The following is an 11,034-nucleotide window of genomic DNA, read 5'->3' on the forward strand; positions in this document are numbered from 1 at the left end:
TGGAGAAAGGAAGGCTCTGGGGGGACCTTATAGTGGCCTTCCAGTACTTAAAGAGAGCTTATAGGAAAGATGGGGGCAGACTTGTTAGTAGGGCTGGTAGTGATAGGACAAGGGGTGACGGTTTTAAACCAAAAGAGGGTAGATTTAGATTAGACATAAGGAAGAAATTCTTAACTGGGGGGGTGATGAGGCACTGGCACAGGCTGCCCAGAGAAGCTGTGGGTGCCCCATCCCTGGCAGTGTTCAAGGCCAGGCTGGATGGGGCTCTGAGCAACCTGGTCTGGTGAAAGGTGTCCCTGCCCGTGGCAGGGGGTTGGAACTAGATGGCCTTAAAGGTCCCTTCCAACTGAAACTATTCTATGATTCTATGAATACGGAGTTTACAATCACACTAACAGACTAAACTGGAGCCAGGTTAAACAGTTTTAAGCCAGTGTAAGCCCACAAGTTTACATATTTACTGATGGACACCTATGATTAAGTGAGGGATATGCCTTCCTACTCCCTTTTATCATTTGTCCTCATGCCTCTTTGCTGGATTTGGGTGCTGGGACCCATCTCACACCCTTATACATCTGAGCATGAGATGTTGTCCTCACACACTGGGGGTTCTCTTTGGGAAATGAACAGTTCTAAGGGACAATTCAAATGGTCAAGAAGGTCCCCTGAGAAGGAAGGGATGTTGAATGACCAGCTCAAGCATCAGCATCTCCATTCAACACCTCCCAATGTCCCCTACCCCATGGCAGCAGGTGTCCTTTGCTTACAACAAACCTCCCTCCTAGGAAGGCACATATTTTGGTGCCCCCCCTCCCAGTCCTGTTCACCACCCCCTCTGCTCAGCCTTGAGGACATTTGGGAGTATGTTGTAACCTTGTGCAGCATTACTGCAGCGTGACTCCTAGCTGGAATTTCACCTGGATTTCCCAGGGCTCAGACTACAATCTATTCTGCTCAGAGGGGTCAGGATCTGGTCCCGGAGCATTTGTGAGCTGAGTACTAGTGGCTAATGCAGGGGGTGGGCTCCCTGCTAACCTTGTTCTCTCTTCATCCTGTTTCTACAGCTTGGGATAAGGCACAGCAATTGCAGCTACAAATATTTAACAAGTCACAGAGACATTCCTATAAACCAGCTGCAAAAAGCAGTTTGTAGCACAGACGGTGAGACAGCTCCAAGTGTAGCTGTCTGCCAGGGCACTAGCTGTAACAAAGGAGCAATCGCAGCAGACTTTGAATTTTTCCAGTGGTGAAAGAACAGGGAATGTTAAGAAATAAAATAAAACAAAGAGCATCAGCTGGTAAGAGCTGCACAGGCAGTGGGGCCAGCCACTGAACCCAGGGGGAAATCCCAGGGCAGTAAGTCCAGCAAACCAGCAACCCGGGTGAAAGGATGCTAGGTGGGACTGGGGGTACTTACAGCACAGAACAGCTGATAGACACAGGCTGAAACCCATGGAGACTCCCCCAGGCCTGAGAAACTCATTTTGTGTGAGCACGATTCCAGCCAAGCCCATCCCTCGCTGGAACATCTTGGAGAGAGGCTCCTCTGTGCGATCAGCTCCTTGTCCCCCAGAGAATGGGGACCAAAACCCCACAGAAATAAATGCATGTGTCAGTAGGCTGAGGGGGTCAGGGGCAAGCCCTGGGCAGGAGGTCACTGGTCTCTGCAAGGGCAACCCTACTGCTGGTGCAGCTTGCCCCTGGGGACATTTTAGGACACTTGCCACCTCACCTGGGCCCCTCCTGCATGTCCTTGAGCCAGCACATTTGGGCTGTCCTCAGGAGTCCCCGCACAAGGGGTGGGGTGCAGGGTCACCCCACACCAGAAAGCCATGGAGAAACCCCTCCTGGGGCAAAGCTGGCAGCGGCATCTCTGCCCACTGTCCTGACTGCTGAGCCAGCACAGATGACCCTCACCCCGCCAGGGAGGCAGGTTCCCCCGCCTGCCCTCACACCATTAACCTTTCAGCCCCAAAATAAAAGGTTATAAAAAACAACCAAAGTTCATTACATCCCCTAATGTGTCATTTGCATAGGAATGAGCTGGGAGCAATGAGGCAGCTTTCTCCTGCACAGGATTCAGGAGGTGGAAGGGGAAGAGCTGGCCATCAGGACCTGGCAAGGGTGGTGGGACTCAGCCCCACAGCGACATGGGGCAGGCACGGAGGTGAGCAGAGCTGGGCAGAGCTATGGCAGAGCTGGAGGGAGCATCCCAGCAAAGCCCACAGCAACACAACCTCTGGCTCCTCGCCTGCCAAAGGGGAAACGAGAATGGTTTCAGGCCAGTACCTCCACCAGACAGCCCATGGTGCCTGGAGGCTGCTGCAGCTTGGACGTGCCCATCCCCAGCAAGCGTGGAGCATCCAGGACACAGCTGAAACCAAAACACCTAACAGCTCTAGGAAAATATAAAAGCCTGAATAAGAAGGTGGCAAAGGCAGCAGGATGGTGGAAGTTCAGACACTGGCCCCAAGGACGGGCAGGCAGCTCTGCAGTGTCGGATGCAGGGAGTCACTCCCCCACGTAAAACAGTCCCTTGAGTACTTGTCTGACTGGGCTGGACCACGAGGGCATGAAGTTTTGGGAGGGACACAAACCTGGAGGCGTAATTTAAATTTTTTGTACCCTACTTTTACTTTTGATGGAAAAATCAGGAGCAATCAGCCATTTCAGCTGTGCAAAGCTTCACCAACTGAAAGCCCAGCAAAGCCCCAGTCCCCCAGCCCCAAACCCATCAAAACACTCTGCTGTCTGTACTAGAGATTTGGCCCCAAGGACATCAGACAGCCAGAGGGATGGGGCAAGCGTAACAAATGGCTGCTGGATTACCTCCTGTCCCAGGCACTGTCCCATACATCTCCCATGGGATCTGCTTTGTGTAACACTCCAAGGCCAACAGGACCAGCTGCAACCAGAGGATGGACAGCAGGACACTGCCTGGATCAAGTTCTCCTGGCCTGCAAAGGCCACCATGAGGTGACCAAGATGCTCTTCTCTGGGTCATCACCAGGTGCCCTACACCCAGAAGCAATGCTGCTTGCCACCCCCCCCCGAGCATGTCCAGCTGCAGCCTTGGTGGCGCTGGCAGAGTGGGGCTGTGAGACCAGCAGCTCCAGCACTGGGCTATGGTCACTTATTTTCTCAGCAAACAAGAAGCAGTGACTCCAGGCACCCCAATAGTGGGAAGGGCAGGAGCCAGAGCTCCTGAACAGTCATATGTGCTCCCGGGCAAAACCAAGCACACACTAAAGCACCTGCAGGATCAGTGCCTTGTGACCCCCCCTGCCTCTGGAGCTCCTGGCACTCGTGGCAAAGAAGGAGCCCAGCTGAAGCCAACACCGAGGAGACCCTGGCATTCTCAGGGAGGCAGGCAGCCACACAGAAGCAGCGTTCTGTTTGGTGGGAGAATGATCCCCCGTCACCGTCCTGCAGTGAGGGTCTCGGCAGCACTGGTGTAAGGACAAGCAAGCCCACAGCTGGCTCTCGGGCTGGAAACAAAACCCCACTCAGATGGACACTCCTGCATATATTAAGAAATGTTGCTTTCCAGCCTAATCATTTCTAATCTCATTTGCAGCCTAACTATTAAAAACCTTCTCAACTCAACAGCTGTAAATGCTGCACCAGCCAGACGTCCCCAGCAATAGTGCCAGGCTGCATTTCCAGGGAGCAAATCACACCCTGAAACCCCAAGCTCCTTCCTTTAAGAAACCCAGGAATGCTCTTACTGTGGCATGAAAGGGAGGGGGGATGGGGAACCCCAAGAAATCTCAAGGACTCATTTGTTATTATGCCGCTGCACAATGAACCAAACCATTGTTCCCTACCTGGGGCAACAAAGCCTTTCAGAAAACACGAGTGCTTTTCCCAATGTGTTCTTTAAAAAACGTCAAGACCAAAGCTGCCAGAGGGTCGGTGAACAGCTGGAAAAAAAAACACAATAAGACAGCTAACAGATTATTCAGAGGGTTTTCACACTTGATCTGTAAACACTCTTTTATTTAATAAAAATAATCATCCATTATAGCAACTTCTGCTTGTGGGTTTGTTGGTTGTTTTGGTTTTTTTACATTAAAGCACAGTTTATTTGCTTTCCTCACCTCTTGAGGATTCAATTCTGAAAATGCAAGTGAATGTAAACATTGCTCTCCAGGTCCCAAGATGCATCTGGAGACACTTAGAGTTAATTACAAAGTCAAAAGTGAGAGCAAAATCAACAAAACACTTCCCAAAAGTAAAAAGATATTTTTTTAAGTCTCTTCCTGTGCACCATACGACTCCAGAATCCTACACATGAGACTTATACAAGCTTCGCTTTCTCCAAACAATCTCTGGCTTGATTTGATAAAGCTGTTTTCATAACATTAAAAGGCTTGCAGATTCATTTACTGTGATGAATCAAAAATTTTTCCTTTTAATGTTCTCCAGAAATTTCTTCATGGCACAAGGATGTTAGATTTGTTCTGGGTTTTGTATTTATTTTTTTTTTTAGCTGAAAGACATTTCAGGAAAGGAGTGTAAAAGCAGTATTAACTCTCTCTCCTGCTCCAATTTCACAATATTTACAAATTTCTTACAAAAAAAAAATTAATTACACTCTAAAATACTGGAGAAACTGTCAGTTAAGTTTCTCATTTTGGAGTTCTGCCCTCTATAAGACTGAAAGAGGGATGCTTTTGTATTTCCTAGGAAAGATGAGACTGGCAGATTAAAAACTAAACTCTTCTCCCTTAATTCAGAAAGACGGAACAGCCCCTGCACACAAACCCCCTCCTCTTCTGCAGGAAATCCTGCAGGAGTTAAACCATCACCAATCGATACAAATGCGATAACGTGATACACAGAGCCCTGCTATTCGCTTTGCAGTGTTATCTATTTACAGTTGGAGGCGGGGGAAGCAAGTTAGCATTGAACACATTTGGGTGCTGCAGTATGGTATAATACCAACCGAGATTAACTCGTGGGGAGCTTGGCCAGGTCCCAAGCCTCATGTTACATGGGAAATAGACTGTCACTCCATCGCCCATGACGCCCCTGCCTGCACAGCAAAGCCACCACTCTGTTAGGGTCTCCTTTAATAAGCAGCGAGAGGACAGTTACCATCTCAGCTGTAGTATATCACAGGCAGCACAGAAATTAAACAGGATCAAGTACGATATAAAAAGTAACAAAAATAGCCAGTCTGGTGAGTCTGTGATCCTAAATTGTATAGCCCCCCCCAAAAAAAAGAGACAGGTCATTGGAAATTTTTATAATATTATCAAACTATCAGGTAGGGGGAATGGCTCTAGTTGTTCGGCAGTTTTGAGTGAGGGGGTTTTGGGGGGTGAGAAGAGGGAGACTTTTAATGTGTCAAAGATAATTAAAGCATTCACAGTTTCAAAGCTGCTTACCTAACAAAAATTAAGACATTCAAATTCAGGGATACAATACTGTATTTTACAAGGGGGTTAAAATCAATTACATATACAACAGGAAAAGAAAAAGATACAGCAAAATAAAAAAGCCAGCGCCTCTGGGGTGGCATACTCCCTCTTTGTTGTTCATCTTGCGGAGCTGCACGTTGCTTATCTCTAAAGAGTCAAACTGAGCAGTCGTGAAAACATCCGCTGAGAGATTCCAGCAAAAGAAGATTAAAAAAAAAAAAAAACCACTAACAAAATAAACCAAGCAAGTCAAAGGCCATCCTCCCCTGGAAAGCCAAATGCCACGGCTCGGGCTTCCACTTGCCTGCTACTCCTCACTGCTGCTGCCCGGCGTTTCCATAGGTTCATCTCGGGTTTTAAAGGCTTCCTGCTCACAAGCTGAAGGAAACCATCCCCTGCAAGCACAGCCCAAGACAGCCATGCCTTTACTCTCCTACACAGTCTTGACTTAGTCCTGCCTATAGCAAAGAGTCCTTCAAACAATCCTTTTCCTCTCTATCCTACAGAGGATCCTTTTGAAGGCCCGTCTGAAGTCATGGTTGAAAATGGTATAGATGACAGGGTTCAAGGAGCTATTGCAGTAACCGAACCAGAAGAAGAACTTGAAGAGGGTGTCGGGCACAGAACAGCTCTTGCAGACGGCCATCAGCGTGTAGGTGAAGAAGAAGGGGAACCAGCAGATGACAAAGACCCCAATCACCACTGCCAGCACAAAGGTGAAGCGCTTCTCCCGGTTCTGCCTGCCCCTCCACCGGGACCCTTTGGTGTTCCTCTCCTCCTCTGCCTTCCGGGGCAAACTGTCCCCAGGCTTAATCTGGCTCAGCTTAGTCTTGGTCTTTCCCCTCGACGGTCTCTCTGACTTCTTACACTGGTTGTTCTCCTGGTGCTCAGAGGAAGAAGTCTCCTCCATGTCTATGCCATTGACCTCTCCCTCCTGCTCACCGCCAGCTCCTGCTGTCTTCTCCCCATTGAGCTGAGCCGTGGCTGGCAGGTCCTCCTTGTCAGTCAAGCCATTGTGCCTCTTCTCAGGGCGCTCTGCCCGCTTGTTCGGTGGTACTCTGGTTCGCCTCTTGGCTATCTGGTAGATGCGCATGTAGACCAGGATCATGATGAGGCAGGGGGCAAAGAAGGAGCCGATGCTAGAAGAGATGATGTACCACTTCTCATCGTTGATCTTGCACCCTGCCACCCCCTGGTCAGCCTGCTGCCCACTCTTCTTCTCGATGGAGATGAGCGGCGGGAAGGAGATGACGGCCGAGATGACCCAGACAATGAAGATGATGCACTTGATGCGGCGTGGGGTACGCTTGAGGTTGTACTCGATGGCTTGCGTGATGGACCAGTAGCGGTCCAGGCTGATGGCACACAAGTGCACAATGGAGGAGGTGCAGAACAGCACATCCAAGGCCAAGTAGATCTCACACCAGACTTTGCCAAAGTACCAGTACCCCATCACCTCGTTTGCCAGCGAGAAGGGAATGACCAGCGTGGCCACCAGGATGTCGGCCGAGGCTAAGGAGACCAGGAAAAGGTTCTGGGGGGCCTTGAGCGCCCTGCTGGTGAAGACAGCGATGATGACCAGGACGTTGCCGAAGACGGTGAACAGCATGAGCAAGCCGGCCAGGCTGATGAGGGTGACGGTGGTGTGCAGAGGGTACGGCGTGCCCCAGCCCGGCCCGGCCCCGCTGTCGTTGAGGGTCCCGTTGGTGCCGGGAGGCGGGTAGCCCTCCTCCTCCTCCAGCTGCCGCTGGTACTCCATGAAGGAGAAGACGCGGCCCCTCTCCGTGAACGGGCGCTCCAGGTTAAACATCAACCCCGGCGGCGTGGACACCCCCGCCCTTCGCCCCCTGCCCCACCCGCGCCGCGCCCGGTGCCGCGGGGCTCCGCACGGCTCCGCGCTCCTACCGCGCCGCTGGCCAGGACGGGGCTGCGCGGCCGCCGGGGCGCTGTGTGCTGCCGCCGCTCATGCCGGGGCGCTGCCGCGGGAGCCGCTCGGCAGGGCGCGGAGCGGTGCGGAGCGCGGAGCGGGGCCAGGGCTGCAGCCGCCGGCGGCTGCTCTGCCTCGCTCGCCGCCGAGCCGCTTTATAGCCCCGGATCAGGCCGGGGCTGCCGCGTCAGCCCCACGTGGGGAGCTGCCCCCGGTGCGCGCACACACACACACGCACCCGCACCCGCACACTCACCTGGCCCGGCGCACACGCTCTGTGCTCAGCCCTGCCGCTGCTTTGCGCACCCCGCGCACCGCACCCCCCCGCCCCCCGGCCTCACCCCCCGGCCCCGCGGGCTCGCCCAGCCCGGCCCCCCGCCCAGCCCGCCGCGGGGGCGGCCCCAGCCCGCCCGCAGCCCGGAGGGTCGCACCCAGGGGGGAGCCGGGGCAGAGGCAGCGGGGCCGTGGTGCGTGTTGCGGTGGAGCGAGCACCGTGCGGGCGCTGCGCAGCCCGCGGGGCCCCGGGCGCCCACCGCGCTGCGGCCGGGGGGAAGGCAGGCGGCCGCGGGAAGGCTGCGCCCCGTCCCGCCCGTACGGGGGGGCACCGACGGGCCGGGCGCCGGTCGTGCGACCGCGCTGGCCGGCGGCCCCGAAGGCGGCGCTTCCCTGACGGCGCCGCCTGCCACCCGCGGGGCGGCCGGGCCGGGCCGGGCTCCCGGCGCTGCGGGGGGGACACGGCGTGGCGGGCAGCGGCGGGGCCCCGCGGGCAGGGCGCTGCCGCCGTGGCGGCCCGGGCAGCGCGGGGGGGCAGTGGCACCTGCTGGCCGCGGCGCCTCACTGCACCCGCCGCCCGCCCCCCCCCCCGCCGCGGGGCCGGGCAGCCCCCCGGGGAACCCCGCTCCGCAGGCAGGGCGACGCTCCTGCCGAGGGGCGCCGGGGGCGGAGCGGCCCCGCAAAGGGATGGATGGGGCGGCAGGGCACCCGGGGGGGAGGGGGGCAGCCCCCCCCCCCGCTGCCAGCCCCCAGGCAGCGCCCCCCAGGCCGGCTCAGCCCCGGCTGCCAGGGCCCCCGGCCCCGCGGCACCCAGGAGGGCTCCCATGCCACAGCGCCCGGCCCAGCACACCTGCCCTTGCGCCCCCTCCGAGCTCCCCGCCGGCTCCCCCAGCCCCACAGGCAGGACCGAGGTGGGCCGCGGGCCCAGGCAGGCGGCTGCCCCCCCTCCCTGCCCCACAGGGTGGCCCGGCGCTGGGCAGCATCCCCAGGTGCCCCCCCAGCAGCACAGGGGCTGGCATCACCCAGCACACTGCAACAGCAACGAGGGACCTTTTTAACAGCAAAAGAGGAACGGTGACCCTCCCGGCAGCCCGGTCAGCACCCAGATCGCTCACCCACATGCACATGGACTCCAGGCCTGATCCTCTCGCTCACGGTCCCTTCTCCCTCATTTTCAGATGGCTCTAATGATGCTTACTTGGTGCTCCAGATTCAGGCAGCTCTCAATTAATCGCTGTGCTGAACGCTCAGGCCAATGAATATATTTCCTCTGTGAGATGGAGGAAGCCCTGTCATCTTTGTCCCTATGCCACACGCCGTGTTATAAGCCAGGCCCAGGAGCGATGACGCCCAGGAGATGAGGGAGCAGGAATGGGAGAGATGGGGTCTGGGACTGGGAGAGCACAGCCTCTGGGGCTGGCACGGGGCCCAGCGAGGGAAATCAAGGGGGGAATCCCACTGTTTGAGCAAGGGAGCGCAGGACCCCATGCGCCAGCTTGCCTGGGAAAAGGGCAGTCAGCAACGGGGTGACGTAAAACCTGTAAATCAAACCCAAGATGTCTGGCATGCACGCCCAAAAGCTCTCTATCTGAGAGTAAATGTGATGTACAACCACAAACTTCACTGCGAGGAGCAAGGGGAGATACAAGAGATAAAGGAACTCACCTAAATCTACAGCAAGGCCAGGCAGGAGGTGGGGATGCTGGACACTGGGCATCTCCTGCCTTCTGCTTGTTGCAGGGGACCTACACGCTCTGCAGCAGGACGCACAGCTCTGCCCAGCAGCCGGTCTGCCTCTCCCTCAGATGGGGGATCTGCAGGGGCTCGAGATCGCCTCTGGCAGAGGCCTCCTTGGTCACTGTTCGGGTGGAAGGACCCAGAGAGAGAGATGGTGCAGGCTGTGCCCTGCCTGACATGGACAACCTCTTCTCTGACCTGTCTGACCTCAGCTGTAACAGCGCGCCTGCACCAAAGCTGCCATGGACTGTCTGAGATGCTTTGCTCCAGACCTGGGCTGGTGCCTTTCTGGAAACACCCTGCGTGCCTCCACGCTCTCTGCAAAGCTGAGCCATGTTCTCAGCAGCTCAACAGTCTCAACAAAACATGACCAGCTGCCTTGATTTTCGGTCTCCTTTTGTGGCTGGACAGCCTCAACCCACCTGAAGCCAAACCCAGCCAACAACATCACTCTTGAGCCACCGTGTCAAAAAAGCAGAGCTTTGATCAGGGCTCTTTGCTGGGACAAAGAGTGCAAAGGGAACATGCAAGGCTAAAAGCCCAAAGAAAAGGGTTTGTTTCAAAAACACTGCTGGAAAGAGAGCTCTCTGCAAGCAGGGAACAGCTGGGATGGCATCACATTCGCCTCAAAGAGGGAGAAAACCTACCTCATCAAAGGCACTCTCCTTGCATCAGACACATCTCTGTGATTTTATCGACACCAGAAGCACTCGGCGCTGCCTGCAAAGTGACTTCGTAACATCAGGTCTCCCCCTTATTTTCTCTGCAGGTCATCTCACAGCTCTGCCCAATTCTTGAGATGCAAAGGTGGTCAGAAACTGCCAGGGCTGGCAAGGACCCTTAAGATCTCACAGGACAACCCATAGCACACCCCGTGGCTATAGGACAGCCATCCTTATGAGTCTATACCATGCTGGATGACAATTTGGAATGGTCATAAAGCCTCAACTCTCAAGAGTCCTGAGATTAGGCAAGAAACTTGAATTTGTAGCCCCTGGAAGATAGTAGAGAAAAGCTTCAGGGGAAAAAAAAAAAAAAAACACCCAGCTAGTAAATAAAATATTTATATCAATCTCCTGGCATTTTCCTCCCGGTGCTCAATTTTTGCATGCGTGCTGCTGACAGCATTGATATGAGTTATCAGGACTCTGCAGTTTGAACTCAGTCAACAAGTGCCCGATGAGACCGCTCAGAAAGCGGCTGGTTCTCCGGCAGCATCGCACACGGCAGAGCGGCAGGAGCCTGCCCTTTCCCCAGGAAGCAGCCTGGTTTCTCCGCAGAGCCCTGCAAGGAGCCGGGCTCACCAAGCGAGGGGGGACAGCCTGGGTGCACGCTAATGAGCGAGGCTGAAGGCTGTTGATCCTCCTCTGACAGCTCCCCCACCGCCAGGTGCCATCCCAGGCAGGTGGCAATGCCCTTTCCCAAGCATGGTGGTGAAGTTCACGTTTGGCACATGTACCTCTAGTGTGTCCCTTGCAAACAAGCTGACCTTTATGGTTGGTTTCAGGTCATTAATTAGGTATGCTGCTTTCATGTTCATACATCCCTTCTGCCCATCAGCTCCAGCATCACTTCCAGCGGCGTGGGGGAGCCAGAACCACCCTGCTGCCCCTCGGGGAGAAGGAGCTGAGAAGAGTTCATGGGGTCTTGGAGCTGCTCACAGCACGAAGC

The 11,034-nt window shown here is 55.2% G+C and overlaps 1 protein-coding gene across 1 annotated transcript; it reads right to left on the reverse strand.

Moving 5' to 3' along the window:
* Positions 1-5,417: 5,417 nt before the first annotated feature.
* Positions 5,418-7,655, reverse strand: ADRA2A (adrenoceptor alpha 2A). Its single transcript, XM_040607529.1, has one exon. The coding sequence runs from the start codon at positions 7,234-7,236 to the stop codon at positions 5,902-5,904; it is 1,335 nt and encodes a 444-aa protein (XP_040463463.1). The 5' UTR covers positions 7,237-7,655; the 3' UTR covers positions 5,418-5,901.
* Positions 7,656-11,034: the final 3,379 nt, after the last annotated feature.

Source organism: Falco naumanni, chromosome 9, assembly GCF_017639655.2.
Source record: "Falco naumanni isolate bFalNau1 chromosome 9, bFalNau1.pat, whole genome shotgun sequence".
NCBI lineage: Eukaryota > Metazoa > Chordata > Aves > Falconiformes > Falconidae > Falco > Falco naumanni.